General features: G+C 54.7%; 4 protein-coding genes across 9 annotated transcripts in view; 2 read left to right on the forward strand and 2 right to left on the reverse strand.

The window, feature by feature from the left end:
* PACSIN2 (protein kinase C and casein kinase substrate in neurons 2) overlaps positions 1-13974 on the forward strand; it is a 147950-nt gene extending 133976 nt beyond the window's left edge. Inside the window, 6 exon segments of the mRNA XM_050805906.1 lie at positions 1415-1535; positions 4813-4912; positions 4915-4933; positions 7071-7193; positions 7751-7947; positions 12291-13974. Of these exon segments, the coding sequence (XP_050661863.1) occupies positions 1415-1535; positions 4813-4912; positions 4915-4933; positions 7071-7193; positions 7751-7947; positions 12291-12403 (673 nt within the window). The 3' untranslated portion in view covers positions 12404-13974.
* Positions 1-15329, reverse strand: part of MPPED1 (metallophosphoesterase domain containing 1) — an 822621-nt gene that overhangs the window by 636802 nt on the left and 170490 nt on the right. The gene's annotated exons all lie outside the window — the stretch shown is intronic.
* The window catches only part of TSPO (translocator protein), a 677237-nt gene that overhangs the window by 286475 nt on the left and 375433 nt on the right, over positions 1-15329 (reverse strand). Inside the window, exon 1 of one of the 4 annotated variants that reach the window (XM_050806135.1) lies at positions 1911-1920. The exons of the other annotated variants lie outside the window; for them this stretch is intronic. The gene's annotated coding sequence lies outside the window, so the exon portion shown is untranslated. Of the gene's footprint in view, positions 1-1910; positions 1921-15329 lie in introns of those variants that run through there. 4 annotated transcript variants of the gene reach the window in all.
* Positions 1-15329, forward strand: part of LOC126963616 (NADH-cytochrome b5 reductase 3) — a 414164-nt gene that overhangs the window by 143544 nt on the left and 255291 nt on the right. The window contains exon 1 of one of the 3 annotated variants that reach the window (XM_050805968.1): positions 7839-7842. The exons of the other annotated variants lie outside the window; for them this stretch is intronic. The gene's annotated coding sequence lies outside the window, so the exon portion shown is untranslated. Of the gene's footprint in view, positions 1-7838; positions 7843-15329 lie in introns of those variants that run through there. 3 annotated transcript variants of the gene reach the window in all.

Genomic DNA, 15329 nt, shown 5'->3' on the forward strand with positions numbered 1-15329 from the left:
CATTTCTGGGCTGGTTGTGCCTGGGACAGTCTTTCTTTGAGGCCCTTTGTGATCAGCTGACTGCTTAGTGGCTCTCAGCCCCCGGGACAGCACATACCCTCTGAGACATGGTTCTGAATTGTGACATGGAAGCTGTGCTGTTTGTTCTGAATTGTGACATGGAAGCTGTGCTGTTTGTTCTGAATTGTGACATGGAAGCTGTGCTGTTTGTTCTGCACTTTCCTCATCTGTGCTTCTGTGATGCCTTCACCAGGGCAGAGGTCCCGGCTAACTCAAGGGCATGGACTACTGTCATCCATCTAGCAGAACCATGTAGGGACGCATCACAAAAACACATTCCTTTTGTCTCCCTCTGTATAAAAATCATCAAAGGCAAGTTATTGCACCACTGTTGCTCTGCCACCATTCCATTTTTATGACAGTTTTGTAAAGTGGGTGGCACTGACCCCATCTTATCGATGAGGAAGCTGAGGCTGGGTGAGATTAAATGACTTGCCCGAGGCAGCTCTGCTGGCAGGAGCAGGGTGGGGCTGGCCTGTGTCAGCCTCTTCTGCATGTGGAGTGACTTCCATCATGCGGAGGCTTGTCTGTCTCTGTGTCTGGATTTCCCCCTTTTAATACAGGCACCAGTCATATGGATTCGGGCTCCTGCTAGTGACCTCCTTTTACCTTGATTACCTCTATAAAGACCTTATTTCCAAATAAGGCCACATTCCGAGGCACTGGGGTTTGGACTCCAGCATGTCTCCTATGAAGGACACAACTCAACCCTTGATGGAGGGGATCATGTCCACTCAACAGAGGAGGAAACCGAAGCCCAGAGAAAGCACATGACTCACCAGCCATAACGATTATAAGTGAAAATATCAGGTCCAGCGGTGATCCATACTCTTCCCCCACAGGGCAGCTTCCTAGGAAGGTGAGCCAGCGATGGCTGCCAGGCGGAAGGCGGCCCCCACCCCATCTTGGTGGGTGTGTTCAGCACTGGGTCATCTTCACACTCTGCATTTGCACGTCTGGGTATAAAGCCTTTCTGACAGATGAGGAAGGAGGGTTACTTTCTAACACCCTCCAGTTTTCTCTTCCTCAACTCTGGGCCTGGTTAAATGGGAGCACACAGAGTGGTGGCCCACGCAGCCCACCTGCTGGTGCCTTTTGCATATGTGACACAGAGCAGGGCTCATTCATTGCTACCTGCTTTGCTGGTTTGATTTAAAGCTCATTTGTTAGAAGCCATCTGTGCACGTGGTGGCCCGTGATATTCCACCCGAGCCAAGGGAGGAGTGTTCTGGCTCTGTCTGTGAAACCACCTCACGGGGCAGAGACCACAGGACCTGCTCTGGCTGGCACTGGGCTGGGACAAATGGTAGCTGGCCCCTGCCTTCTAAAAGAGCCATGTTTCCCTCTGATTTAGCTACAAAGCCGTTTACCATGACCTGGAGCAGAGCATCAGAGCAGCTGATGCGGTGGAGGACCTGAGGTGGTTCCGAGCCAATCACGGGCCAGGCATGGCCATGAACTGGCCACAGTTTGAGGTAAGAGGAGGGTGTGCCCATGACCTCGTTGGCCTGGAAGAGGACCTGGGCCCACAGAGTTGGTAGACGATGTCCTCGTTCTCATTCCAGACTCTATGTTGGTGTTTGCCCTGTTTATCAGGCAGTCTTTAGGCATAGCTATAGTACAGACCAAGTTCTGGCATGGAGGCCTGGGGGGCTGCAGGCATTACCAAAGGCCTTCTGAACCTCTTGGGAAGTTGCAGTTATGTCCTCTCTAGTTGGCAATGTTTGACTGTCACTCTTTGGCCACTGGCATTCCCTTCCTTCCTAGTCAGTCCCTGGAGCCGCAGGCACACAGGACCTCAGGTCCCTGATTCACCCTGTGGAATGGCCGGGAAGGGAGCAGCCGCAGTGCCCCCCTCACAGTGGGCCAGGGGAGGGGAGGTGGTCTCAGTGGGCAGCCCTCCTTACCCTTCCAACAAAGGACTTTTCCCTACTCCAGGCAGTAAATTCAGTGAATCCTGATTCAAAATGAACGTTCTTTTCCCATCATGTGGGTCTGAGCCTTTCATTATCTTTACATTCGAAATGCAAGGACTTGGGGATCTCAGGACTCACCCAGGCCTAGGATTGGTCACCAGGCCCCACCTGGCACCCTGAAGGCAGCGGGTGAAGGTCCTGCTGCCCCTAAGGCTGAAGCACGTGGCGTCAGCTGCCCCAGCGGGGATGCTGAGGGCGACTACCTCTGCCGTGGGCATGGACCTCGTGGCTTCCCCGACTCAGCAGTGGCCAGAGCCCGGGCTGCATTCAGATTCTGCTCACCTCTGACCAACTGTGGGAAGCTGAGCAAACTATTCACCCTTTTTGTGACTCGGTTTTCCCACGTGTGGAATGGGAATGACAAGAGCACCCATCTCCTGTCGGGGGCTGTTGGGGAACATGGTGACTTTGTCCATGCAGGGCTGTTGACCCAGGCCCACCCCCCAGAAGCCTCCTGGGGCCTCGTAGCCTGCAGTTTTGTCAGTCCTTACTCCTGCATTTCTTTTGTGGCCCTTAACAGGAAGGTTTCTCCAAATGACAGCATGGGCCCTGCCGCCGAGCACTCCCCTGTGCCAGCCCAGGACTTGCTCCCAGGAGGAGGCTGCAGAGCAGCTGTGCCCCTTCCACAGAGGCACTGGGAGAGCATGGAGGTCCAGAGCCTTCCCGAGTGGAAGTGGCCCTAGAGGGGACAGCACAAAGCCCAGCCTCTCCTCTGGAGCCACACACCAGGAAGCCTCGGCTGATGTGTTTTGTGCACAGCTGGGGTTTCACACACAGCGAGGTTTTGCTGCTCCCGGAGTGGCACAGGAAACCACCTGTGAAACTCACTTGGGTACCTTAGAGGTGCCCATTATATCCAGAGAGGGGCACAGTGGGGAGGACTATTTGACAGTCTGTCTCCTGGAGGGTGTCCCAGCCAGAGCCCAGGGGGCCCTTCTCTCTATGGGTCCATGGGCTGGGAACCAGCCCCTGTGCGTTCCTTGTGCGCACATTTGCAGCTGTTACAGGACCATGCCTGACTTTCTCTAATGCAGTTCTTTGTTTTATTTTTCATGCCACAAGGATGAAGTAAGTGTCTGCGTTCGGCTAACTCATAGAGTGCCATACGCCGTGCAGGGTGTCTGTGGCCCGCGTGGGTGTGTGTGCTGCCCCTGCCAGGCTCCTAGCAGTTCAGCTGAGGCTGCCCTGCTGTCAGGGGTATTGAAAGCCAGCCCTTCCCTTCAGCACCAGCTTGGTATTGATCCCATTGGCCTTTGGAAGCTGCCTGATCAGGATGAATTTATATTCAGAGGTCACTGTGGAGAACTCTGAGGTTCTGATTGAGTTCTCAGTCAACCTGTTCCAGTCAGAAAATAATTAATAGACAAAAAGATGACCCAGATTTAGGATCAGGGGCCCAGGTCTGCCACCCCCTCTGCGTGGGCAAGTCACGTTGCCTTTCTGGGCCTCAGTTTCCTCATCTGACAAATGGACAGGTTAGACAGGATGCTTCTGAGTTGGCTTCCAACCTAAAAGTTCTGGCCGGGCGCGGTGGCTCAAGCCTGTAATCCCAGCACTTTGGGAGGCCGAGACAGGCGGATCACGAGGTCAGGAGATTGAGACCATCCTGGCTAACAAGGTGAAACCCCGTCTCTACTAAAAATACAAAAAACTAACCGGGCGAGGTGGTGGGCGTCTGTAGTCCCAGCTACTCGGGAGGCTGAGGCAGGAGAATGGCGTGAACCCGGGAGGCGGAGCTTGCAGTGAGCTGAGATCTGGCCACTGCACTCTAGCCTGGGCGACAGAGCGAGACTCCGTCTCAAAAAATAAAATAAAATAAAAAATAAAAGTTCTGTAAGTACGTGTGAGCAGAGCTGTGGACTCAGCCACACCAAGTTTTAATCAAAGTTGTCTGGTAACCGGTGGAGATGTGGGTGAAGGAGAGCTCATTAAACATCTGCAGGCATGCACAGACTCTTCTAGAAAATCAAGACACAGTCTCCATTCATGGTTTTGCCCTAGTCCATTTTCCGTGCAGCTGGTGAAGCCCGTTCGCTGCCCGGGAACTCATGAGGCTTCCGGGAGGAGCGTGCTGTGCTTCGTTAGCCCCAGCATGAGCTCAGGTCCCAGAAGAAAATCCCAGGGCAGCAAAACACAGGGGAGAGCCCTGCTCCTTGGAGACTGTGAGTCTGCTTGCCTGCCCCTTCTGTCAGGTGGTAGCCACCTAGCCCTGGTTTTATTTGCAGTCCAGGGCCCATTTTTCCACATGGCAGGCTTGCTCAGGTCTCCGAAGCCAGCTGTCTTGACCCTGTGGCCCAGGGACAATTTAGGGCATCGATGCAAAGGATCTTCAGCACTTCAGGACAAGTGCCTCAGAGGCTGGCTCATGTCTACTTTAGGAGGCTCAGCACGACATCTGGGGAGGCCACAGGGGCCCATGCTGGCCTGAGGGGGATGGGGCTGAGAACCTTGGTGGGCAGGGTCAGGATCAGGAGGCCCAGGACCTTGCCCTGGTCCTCACCACCCCTGCTGGTCCTCTAGGAGGGGGCAGCATGGCCTGGGGGTGGTGGTAGAAGTGCCCCTGCTTTGAACAGTGAGGAGGGGCTCGGGTCGTTTGGAGTCATAAGTGGGGCGTGGGGAGCCCGAGGTCTTCCGGGAAGCCAGGGAGAGCAGGGGCCCCGAGTCTACACATCAGATGCACGGAGCGGACTGCAGGCTCGCTGGGTAGGAATGGAGGACAGACGTGGCTTCCCGCAAGTGAACCTTCGGTTTCTTTCCCTCGGCACCTGTTACCCAGGAGTGGTCCGCAGACCTGAATCGAACCCTCAGCCGGAGAGAGAAGAAGAAGGCCACTGACGGCGTCACTCTGACGGGCATCAACCAGACAGGCGACCAGTTCTGCCGAATAAGCCCAGCAGGTGAGTGGGTGCCACCTCCATCCAAAAGAGGCCGTTCCATGGAGGGGGGCCCCCGGGCAATCTGCATGGTCCAGGAGAGCCCCAGCCTGGACACCTGGGAGGTTCCTGGGCTCCCGAGCTCTGCGGGCCATGACCCAGCCTGGACACCTGGGAGGTTCCTGGGCTCCCGAGCTCTGTGGACCATGACCCAGCCTGGACACCTGGGAGGTTCCTGGGCTCCCGAGCTCTGTGGACCATGACCCAGCCTGGACACCTGGGAGGTTCCTGGGCTCCCGAGCTCTGTGGGCCGTGGCCTGGGGCATCTCCGGGGAGGGTCATCTTCCTGCCTGGTGCCAGAGCTGCTGACAGATCCAGAGGGAGCCTTGGCCCTGAGCTTCAGACCCGAGTGGGTAGGAGCTGATGACAGGGCTGGCATTCATGTCTCCAGGGATAGCACCGCCCTGCCTGGACACTGGTGGAGGTGCCACCCTGGTTCCCTTGGGCAGCCGAGGTCCTGCTGAGTTTCGTGCTCACTCTGTATTACGTGCAGGCGCCAGTCAAGGGAGGGACAGGAGAGGACTGCCAGACATCTCCCTTCCAAATTACCTCTTTGCTAGGAGCATTAGTTATTTCTGACTTAGTCACTGGCTGAAAACGAGAGATATAAGGGTGGCACTGTGGTCATTAGAACCTTCTGGAAAGTGTGTGCTAGAGGAGGTCTTCCTACAGGACCTGCCCAGAGGCCTCCATGTCACAGTCAGTAATAGTCATTTCATACTGGGGCTTCCTAAGAAGGCTCAGCGCAGGTTCCCATGGCCTTCCTGCAGCCCCAGGCACTGAAGCCCCCAGCCAGGCTTCCCAGCAGGTGTGGCTGTCATCATTCTGCTGCTGTGCACACTGTCTGGGCGGGTGGGCTCGGCGGTAAGTGCCTGTCCCAGGGATCAGGCCAGCATCTGTAATGCTTGGGGGTGGGAATGGGAAAGAAGAAACACTGCCTCAGAGGAGACGCTGGGGACCCTGGGCTGGCCAGGGCTGCTGCACAATTCAGCCGCCCCCACCAGTACCCTCTCACAACAGTCTGCTAGAGAAAGGTGCCAAGGAGGGAGGAGGGCCGGTGAGCTCAGACATGTGGCCTGGATATTGGCCTCCAGCAGGCCTAGGTCCAGTACCCCTTGCCAGGCTGAAGCGGATGAGGCAGTTACTGGCCACTCAGGATCACTCTGGTGGCATTGGAGACATGTCCTCGCCTCCCTCCCTTGGTTCTGGAGTGGTGGGTGCTCAGGCTGAGCCGTCCGTCCAGTGCTTTGGGGGCCTGTGCCCTGAGGCCCTGGTCTTGGAAGTAGAAGGTGCTGCTGGCCAGGGTAGCCCGGTCCATAGGATCAGTTACTTGGTGGGGCTCCACGGCCCTTGGTGCCTGTCTGATTGCTTGACGGTCTCCCTGTGGTCTTCGTAGTGCGTAACTTAGCTCCTGGCTCCCAGCCCTCAGGCAGAGCTTGGCCCAGATCTCTCTGGCTCCCACACTGGGCCTGGCACACAGTAGGCAGTTGCATGACTGGATTTTCCCTCTGGAGCACAAAAGGAATCCTTCTTTATGCCTAGAAAAGACTGTGCAGCAGGCCCTGGCCCTGATTTTGGAAGCTCCAGCCCCACAGAGCAGAAGAGTGAGCCTTGAACCCCTTACTAGTCAGGAGGAGGCCGTGTGGTCTGAAGAGCTCAGAGGCCTCTCCCACTCATCCATGAGAGCCGGCCCCTCCCAAATTATCACTCTCAGAGGAGACCCCAAGGGGCTCTTTGACCTCCCCCCAGCTCACGGTGGTAGGAGCCAGGACAGGGGAGAAGCCCTGAACATGGAAACCACTTTTGCTCCAACTGTGGCTTGTCACCCACCACCCCAGGGCCCCTGCTCTGGACGGACTGTCTCCAGGTGCAAGGAAGGAGAAGGGAAACCAAGTCCTCTCCTAGGCTCCTGGACCATGTTTCACAGCTGAAGTATTATTGCCCTCATTCTGCCACAGTAACCTTTCTGTTGAAACACCATGGTCCCCTCCAGTCACAGGAGGAGCTGATCTGTCCCTTGAGATCCTGCAGCTAGGAATTGCCAGGACCCTCATGGGCCCCTGCAGAGCTGGGATCCCCTGAAAGCTCTCTCTCTCCATAGCACCCTTAATGTCCCGAGCAACCCCGCCCAGTCTGCGCAGTCACAGTCCAGCTACAACCCCTTCGAGGATGAGGACGACACGGGCAGCACCGTCAGTGAGAAGGAGGACACTAAGGCCAAAAAGTTGGTGAACAAACGCTTCCTCTGGTCCCACCTCGCTCGCTCTGTCTCTCTCCCTCTGTCTCTCTGTCCAGGGGCCTCACCCCTGAGCACTCAGCAATGCACGAAGCTCTGCAGGAAGTGGGCACCTGGCGTGCTGCACCCGGGCCTACCGCCTGCTGGTGCACAGGCTCTCTGGCACCCCCATTCCTCGGGGAGGGCACAGCTAACAATCTTCAGTTGCTTTTTTTCTGTCCTCTGTTAACCCTTCAAGGCCCCAGCAGCACCATGACAGGAAAACAAAAAAGCACGCAGTCTGTGCTGGGGACTAGAGAGCGAGGCCCCAGGTTGGCCTCTGCTGTGGGCATCTCCAGCCGCCTGCCCCTGGAAAGCCTGTTGGTGGCTCAGGATGAGTGTGGATGGCATGAACTCGCACTAGCACTGGCTCTACCTGTGCTCCTTCGGAAGGAGCCCTCAGCCCTGAGCCCCAAGGCTCCAGTGCCCTCCCCTTGCAGGGGCGGGGGCCTCACACCCTCTGCCAGCCCTGTGCTGACAGCCCTGTGGCCTCCCCTTTCTTGCAGTGTCAGCAGCTACGAGAAGACCCAGAGCTATCCCACCGACTGGTCAGACGATGAGTCTAACAACCCCTTCTCCTCCACGGATGCCAATGGGGACTCGAATCCATTTGACGACGACGCCACCTCGGGGACGGAAGTGCGAGTCCGGGCCCTGTATGACTACGAGGGGCAGGAGCACGATGAGCTGAGCTTCAAGGCTGGTAGGTGGGCTCCCCCGGCATCCAGGGGAGGAGGGCTTCCCACCTGCAGGTGGGGGGCTCTTTTTTGTTTTTTAAGTCTGGAAAAGTTCTTGCTAGTTTCACTTGTGAGTCACTGCAGGCCCTTCCCCAGTGCCCTGGCTTCATTGTCAAAAGCAGCCAATTGGCTGGATGCTGTGGCTCATATCTGTAGTACCAGAGCTTTGGGAGGCCGAGGTGGAAGGATCGCTTGAGCCCAGGAGTTTGAGACCAGCCTGGGCAACATGGCGAAACCTGTCTCTACAAAAAATACGAAAAATTAGACCAGGCATGGTGACACGTGCCTGTAATCCCAGCACTTTGGGAGGCCGAGGCAGGCAGATCACTTGAGGTCAGGAGTTCAAGACTAGCCTAACCAACATGGTGAAACCCTGTCTCTACTAAAAATACAAAAATGAGCCAGGCGTGTGGCAGACGCCTGTAATCACAGCTACTCAGGAGGCTGAGGCAGGAGAATCACGTGAACCTGGAAGGCGGAGGTTGCAGTGAGCTGAGATCGCACCACTGCACCCCAGCGTGGGTGACAGAGCAAAACTTTGTCTCAAAAAAAAAGAAAAAATTAGCTGGGCTGATTTTAGTGGCACGTGCCTGTAGTCCCAACCATCTGGGAGGCTGAGGTGGGAGAATCACCTGAGCCCAGTAGATTGAGGTTGCAATGAACCATGATTGTACCACTATACTCCAACGTGGGCAACAGAGCAAGACCCTGTCTCAAATAAATAAACAAACCAAAGTAGCAGATTAGCTGGGTGTGGTGATGCATACCTATAGTCCCAGCTGCTTGGGAGGCTAAGGCAGGAGGATCACTGAAACCCAAGAGGATGCAGTGAGCCATGTTCATACCACTGTACTCTAGCCTAGAAGAGAGAACAAGACCCCATCTCTTAAAAAAAAAAAAAAACAAAAAAACAGGTAGGCCGGGCACAGTGGCTCACGCCTGTAATCCCAGCACTTTGGGAGGCTGAGGTGGGCAGATCATGAGGTCAAGAGATCAAGACTATCCTGGCTAACAGGGTGAAACCCTGTCTACTAAAAGTACAAAAAATTAGCAGGGCATAGTGGCGGCTGCCTGTAGTCCCAGCTACTTGGGAGGCTGAGGCAGGAGAATCACTTGAACCTGGGAGGTGGAGCTTATGGTTAGCTGAGATTGTGCCATTGCGCTCCAGCTTGGGTGACAGAGCGAGACTCGGTCTCAAAAAAAAAAGAAAAAAAATAGTAGCAGATGCCCAATGCCAAGACTCAGAAATAGTGAGGTGCCCCCAAGCCAGTGCCTGGACGCCTCCCCTCGCTGGGCCAAGGCTGTGAACTGCAGGGCACTGGCTAGTCACGCAGAAGGGCATCTGGAGAAGCTGTTGGCCAGGACCACCAGGTTCCCCCATGTGTACTCTGGGAGCTGCTAGCCCTGTAGGTCCCTGAGGGAAGCCTTTCTCCAGGGGTCCCCAACTGCCAGAGAAGCCCTTAGGAAAGCCACAGCTTTGCCCAGACCCTGGAGTAGCACTTGGCATGCCTCTGGACCAGGTAGGGCCTTGTCTCAGGTAGCAACTTGTGTGTGTGCACATCTACCTGCCCCCACCTACCATGCACATACCAACCCACACACATACCTGTGTTGCCAGGAGCAGGAACCATAGTTTTATAAAACAGCCTGGATCCTGATTATGTGTGCTCTACCTGTGAAGACTTGCTGTCCAATGTCTTTTTCTTCTTTGAGTGGTCTTCAATGATAATCTTTTTTTTTTTATTCTTAATAGAGACATGGTCTCACTCTGTTAGCCAAGCTGGGGTACAGTCATGCAGTCCTAGCCCACACCTTTGTTGGCTCACACCTGTAATCCCAGCTACTGGGGAGACTGAGACAAGAGAATCACTTGAACCTGGGCGGTGGAGGTTGCAGTGAGCCAAGATCATGCCACTGCACTCCAGCCTGGGTGATGGAGTGACACTCTGTCTCAAAAAAAAAAAAGGAAAATTGCTATCTTAGTAGCACCTAAGGAAGATGGAGTGGCCTAGGGCCAAAGCAGACTCAACAGCAACCCAGATTCTTCCCTCTCTCTTGCCCTCTTTGTGAAGCTCCCCTAGAAGCAGCATCTACCACTCCAAGAGGGAAACTGGGCCAGAACTCAACCCACATAGGCTGAGGTGTGCCCCTGCCCTTAGGCTACACTTGTGGGAAAGGCTGCCTTACCACCAGCACCCCAATCCCCCACTCAGCAGGGAAGCCAGGGCCTGGGGGCTGTGCCCAATGGCCTAGCTTCTAACCAGCCTTCAGCCTCCTTCCCTCAGCACTCAAAATGCCCCCCTGCTGTCCCCAGACACTCATCCCCTGGGCTGGTTATCAGCTAGCTGCCTCTGCCCAGTTTGAGAAGTTGGGTTTTTTTGGTTTTGTTTTTTGGGATTTTTTTTTTAATGTGCCTTTAAGCCATCTTCATCCAGTTTCTGATATCTTTGGTTGGGGTTGTTACCCCCGACTTTGTTGGTTTATTTGTTTATAATTTCTAACTCCTTTTCAATCCTACCTATTGGGTTTGACAGTAATTTTGTAGGTTTAAAATGTTTCTTCCAGATTCAAGTAAATTGTCAAAAGCAAACTGATTGAAATGAACCTTCTAATCACCAGTTCACATTTGCACAATGTGAAAGCTTTCCTGTTCGTTCTATTTTCTGTGTTATCCTGCTTTTTCACAATGCAAAATTAGCTCCCAACCGGTGTGGCTTGACTTACGTCTGTCTCTTGCGGTGCTCTGGCTGTTTGCCACATGGTAGTGTGGGGCTACAGGTCTCATCCTAGCCTCGGTAGCCTGGAGCCAGGCCTGTGAGCACAGCAGCCCATGAAGGCAGGACAAAAGAAACGCCAGGGGCCCAAGGCACAAAGCAGGGGAAGAGATGGTGGTTCATCACGGCTGCTGCCCTGTGGCCCCTGCGTCTGCTCCTAATGCCTCTGGGTCAGATCTTCAGGAGCACTGCTCTGGCAGAAGTGGCATGACAGTGGGAGGTTGAGCCAGTGCTTACGCGTGTCCCGCCCTCCCAGGGTTCTTTGGTGTCTTAACACGTAATCCTCACAGCACCCCCAGTCCACAGATGAGGGCCACAGGCCCAGGGAGTGGAGGCAGTTGGTCCAGGTCTCCCAGCCAGTGAGTGGTGGCTCTGGGATTTGAGCCCAGGCAGTCCGGGGAGCACTGAAAGCCCCAGGCGTTAGCTCCGCAGGCATCTGGACCAGCATTGCTGCCATACAAAATTCAAAGCATCAGGGAAATGCTAAACCAGGGGGAAAACTGCATCTAGTTCTGAAAAATGGACGAAAAGATGCCCAAGCGAGTTACAAAACTACAAACTTAACAATAAAGGCCAAACAGCACTGGGACTATTTCTTTCCCACCAATTGCTTGCTCCTGACAAGGTCCGAGCCAGCAGGCCCAACTGGCCTTCCCTGCAGTGAGTTACCACCCAGAAGCACACGGGCCCTGCCCACCCCTGGGCTCTGAGCTGCTCTGCTTCCCTAACCTGGCAAATGCCAGACCTAGGGCCCCGCCCTAGTGCCACCTCCTCCTCACCATCCTAGTCTGCCTCCTTGAGACCAGGCTCCATCAGTTCCTCTCATCTCTGTATCTCCTCCTCTACCTGAGGCCTGGCCAGAAGTAGGAGGTCCTTCAGGCTGGAACAAGCAGAAGATAAATGGAACCACGTTAATACATTAGAGCCACAGGGAGATTCCAGAACAGTGCCAGGGGCTCCTATCTCAGGGTGTCAGGAAGGGTTGACACATGGCACCGTGCACAAGTCCTCAGCCAGATGCTGGGGATAGAATGACAGGTATGACTGTCAGACGTGGTCCCTTCCCCTCTCGCAGCCTGGAAGTTGCAGAGGAGAGGGATTAACAAAGGCGGAGAGACCCCAGAGACAGCTGCTGGGAGAAAGGCGGCCGGGGCCCCGGTGGGGAGGACAGAAGAGGCCCAGCGTGAGGGAGGGGCACAACCGAGGGAGAATTCCTGCCACCTGGCCAGGGTGGTGAGGAAGGCACAGCCCTATGGAGCTCGATGCTGCAGTCCCAGTGGGAGCCACTGTGGCAGCTGAGAGCTGCTTGCTCTAAATTACTGTGTGAGACTGTCATCTCTAGATCTGTCAGAGGCCCATGACCAAAGAGGCAACTTAAAATGCATTTAGTAGAGAAATGACCAGGCCCTCGGCCTTCCCGCCACAGAATGCCTGGCCTTCCACTCTCTGTGGGCCCGAAGCTCGTGAATGCGGCTCTCTAGCCCACCATCGGTGTCACACCCTCTCATGGAGACGGCTCCCTCTTTGTCTTACAGGGGACGAGCTGACCAAGATGGAGGACGAGGATGAGCAGGGCTGGTGCAAGGGACGATTGGACAACGGGCAAGTTGGCCTATACCCGGCAAATTATGTGGAGGCGATCCAGTGATGAGCCAGGGGTCAGGCCAGCGGGGGACGGAGGCGGCGGGCCCAGGAGCTTCAGCCAGCCATGTGGGCATCCACTCCTTTTCCTGCAAGAGATGATGGTTCCATTGCTCTTGGCTTCATGGTGTCCCTGGAAGGCAGATGAGCTGGTCATTTCGCCTGGGACTCGGCACCTTTCCGAGTGCAGCTGGAGGGATCTGAGCGCAGGAAGACGCAGAACAACAGAAATAGCTGCCCCTCCCCGCCCACTGTGCCTATTGGCCTATCATGGATCTCTATGTTCTTGACTTTGTCTCTCCTTTCCGAGTCAATGGTGGGTTACACTGATCTTGTTCCACTGATTACTCTCTCTGACGACTCCATCACCTGCAACTTAAATGAACAAGCTTACATCCTATTTTCTGAGTGAAGATTTTGAGGTTTTTAATTTAAAGGCTATGTACAGTTATACTTTTTTATACACCTGTTCATTTCTACTTAAATTATGGCACAGATTGATGCACACCAGTCTTGAGGAAGCGATCTCCCTATTCCCATGCCCTGTTAGCCATGCCATGTGTAGGCTTAGCCTCAGGTGGCAGATGATGTTTGAGGAAACAGATTGTAGCAGGAAGATGGAACCGGGTTATGGTCGGGTTTCTGTTGGGAATGCTAATGCTCTTTGTGCTTTTGGGCATCTGAATGGAAGCTTTAGATAGAACCTTCGGTAGAACTCCCCCAAATCGCCATATTTAAAAATTATTTTCACTCTATTCTTGCTTAAAACTCTACTCTTTTGCAAATTAACAATTTTATCAGTGATTCAGAGTTAAAAAGAAGACTAACTTTTCAAGCAAATGCATCTGTAGATAAAGATGCTTTATATTAGACTGTCATGTCTCAGTGTATATCTGTATATATTATTTGATATTCAGAGAATCTAAAGCACTCATCTACTGTTTTAATGAGATTTAACAGTGAGTTTCGTTTGTAAACTGCTTGAAGTCTGTGGCGTTCGGGCACAGGTCTGGCTGGCCAGCTGGGTCTCCTCCTGGGCTCAGTGGGCCTGGGGCCTCTCTGACGTGGTGCCTGCTGGAGGGAGGCTTGTCATCACCAGCTGACTGCTGGTCCGGCTTCTGACTGGCCTTTGTCCTGGTTCCGTAGCAGAACACTGTAAAAGTGCCCGCGACTTTGCAGTAGTTGCAGATTTCAGTCGTCCTATTACTTGTGTGCAAACAAAAGCTGGGTCTTACCCACCGCACAAGTCTCTCCGGCTGCCCAGAGTCGCCAGGGAGCAGGTGCTGCAGCCAGAGCTACACTGTGGTCACATGGGGCGGCCGGGGGTGGGGGAGAACCTGTATTTTATGTAACTCAGCAGTGCCCACCGCCATCACGAGCTATGCATTTACTGTTCCCAGTGAGCAGATGTCTTGCTTGGAAAGTGGACCTGTGTCTGTGTCTGTCGCGAGAACTTACCAGCAGAAATCCTCATTTCTGTGCTACAGATTTACCAAAAATTGTCGTCTTTTCAGTTGAAGAGTTCCTTTAAATGTATAGTATTTTAGGAAAAAATCAATAAACATTTGATCTCGTGCATCTGGAAGTCCCTTTGCCATCATCTGTCTTCACGCCCACTTCACTTGGTGGGGGTGGCCTCCCTGGGGCTTACTAGCTTTGGAGCTGGGCAAGATCCAGGGCACAGGACCCCTGCCCAAAAGGCCATGGCCCACTGCCCCTGCCAAACTAGAGGTTGGGGATTTGAGGCACATGAGCCCTTTGGGGTTCCCTTCTCCCCGAGACCTGCTGCTGTTTGACCTGGGCTTCCCCACGGTGCGGGCATTGGCTGGCGCCTCTCTATTGCCCCAGCCCAAACAGCAGGACAAGACTGGTGTCACCCATAACTCTCCTCTGAGCACATTTTCCTGAGCACCTACCGTGTGCTGTCCACTTTTTACTTACATTATCTGCAAGTGCATCTCCAAACATCTCCATGGGGTATGGGCAAGTCTCCCCCATTTCCATCCTACAGCCAAGGAAACAGAGGCTCCAAGAGCCAGCCAGGGTTTTTTGAGGAGTCTCAGCCAGCCCAAGGCACTGAGCGAAATCCCTGAGGAACCCCTTCCCTCGCTGGAGAAACTGAGGGGGGAGGAGGCCTGGCTTGGCAGCCTTGGCTGGCTTGAAGATGGGAGAGAAGCAAGACATGAGGGCGGCTGTGGCCATGCTCACCAAGCCCTGGGAAGGCTGCCCAGAAAAGCACGCCAGCTGGGCATGGGGCCTCACAGAGCACCCGGGAGTGAGGCAGGCAGCTGCCCCTGCAGTGTGGCTTTGTCCCGGCTCAGCAAGGGTAGGGGACGGGTCCTTGTCACCCAGCCTCCTTGTCTGAGGGGTGGCGGGTCCCCTGCTCCTAGCTTCTGAGGAGCTGGAACCCTGCAGCCTGGGGCGGACGCCCAGCTTGGCCCACAGCCCCAGGCTGCAAACAGGCAGAACGGGGTTGGGAGGGGAGGTGGCGGGTCACAAGCAGGCTCCTGGTGCCCCTGGCCTCAGTCACTGCCCAAACACCGTGGCGAGACCGTGGCCCCCGCTGAGCTGGATGAAGCAACCTCCACTCTAAGGCCAGATCACACAGCCCCCCGATGAGGGATCTGGCAGGGCCTCTTAACTGCCCACCTCCCCTCTCCTACCCTGCCCTCAGAGGCCAGCTTGCAAACTTGACCTCATCTCTGGGCCTCAGTTTCCCCAAGTAGAAGTGATATTTTTCCAGTTGGAGAGTTAGAGCAAGAAGAAAAGGTGGCCTGGGCAACATAGTGAGACCCTGCCTCTACAAAAAGTTTAAAAATTGGTTGAGTGTGGTGGTGCATGCATCTAGTCCCAACTACTTGGGAGGCTGAGGCAGGAGGATTGCTTGAGCACGGGAGTTTGAGGCTGCAGTGAGCCATGATTGCACCACTGCT

The sequence above is a fragment of the Macaca thibetana genome, chromosome 10 (assembly GCF_024542745.1).
Source record: "Macaca thibetana thibetana isolate TM-01 chromosome 10, ASM2454274v1, whole genome shotgun sequence".
NCBI lineage: Eukaryota > Metazoa > Chordata > Mammalia > Primates > Cercopithecidae > Macaca > Macaca thibetana.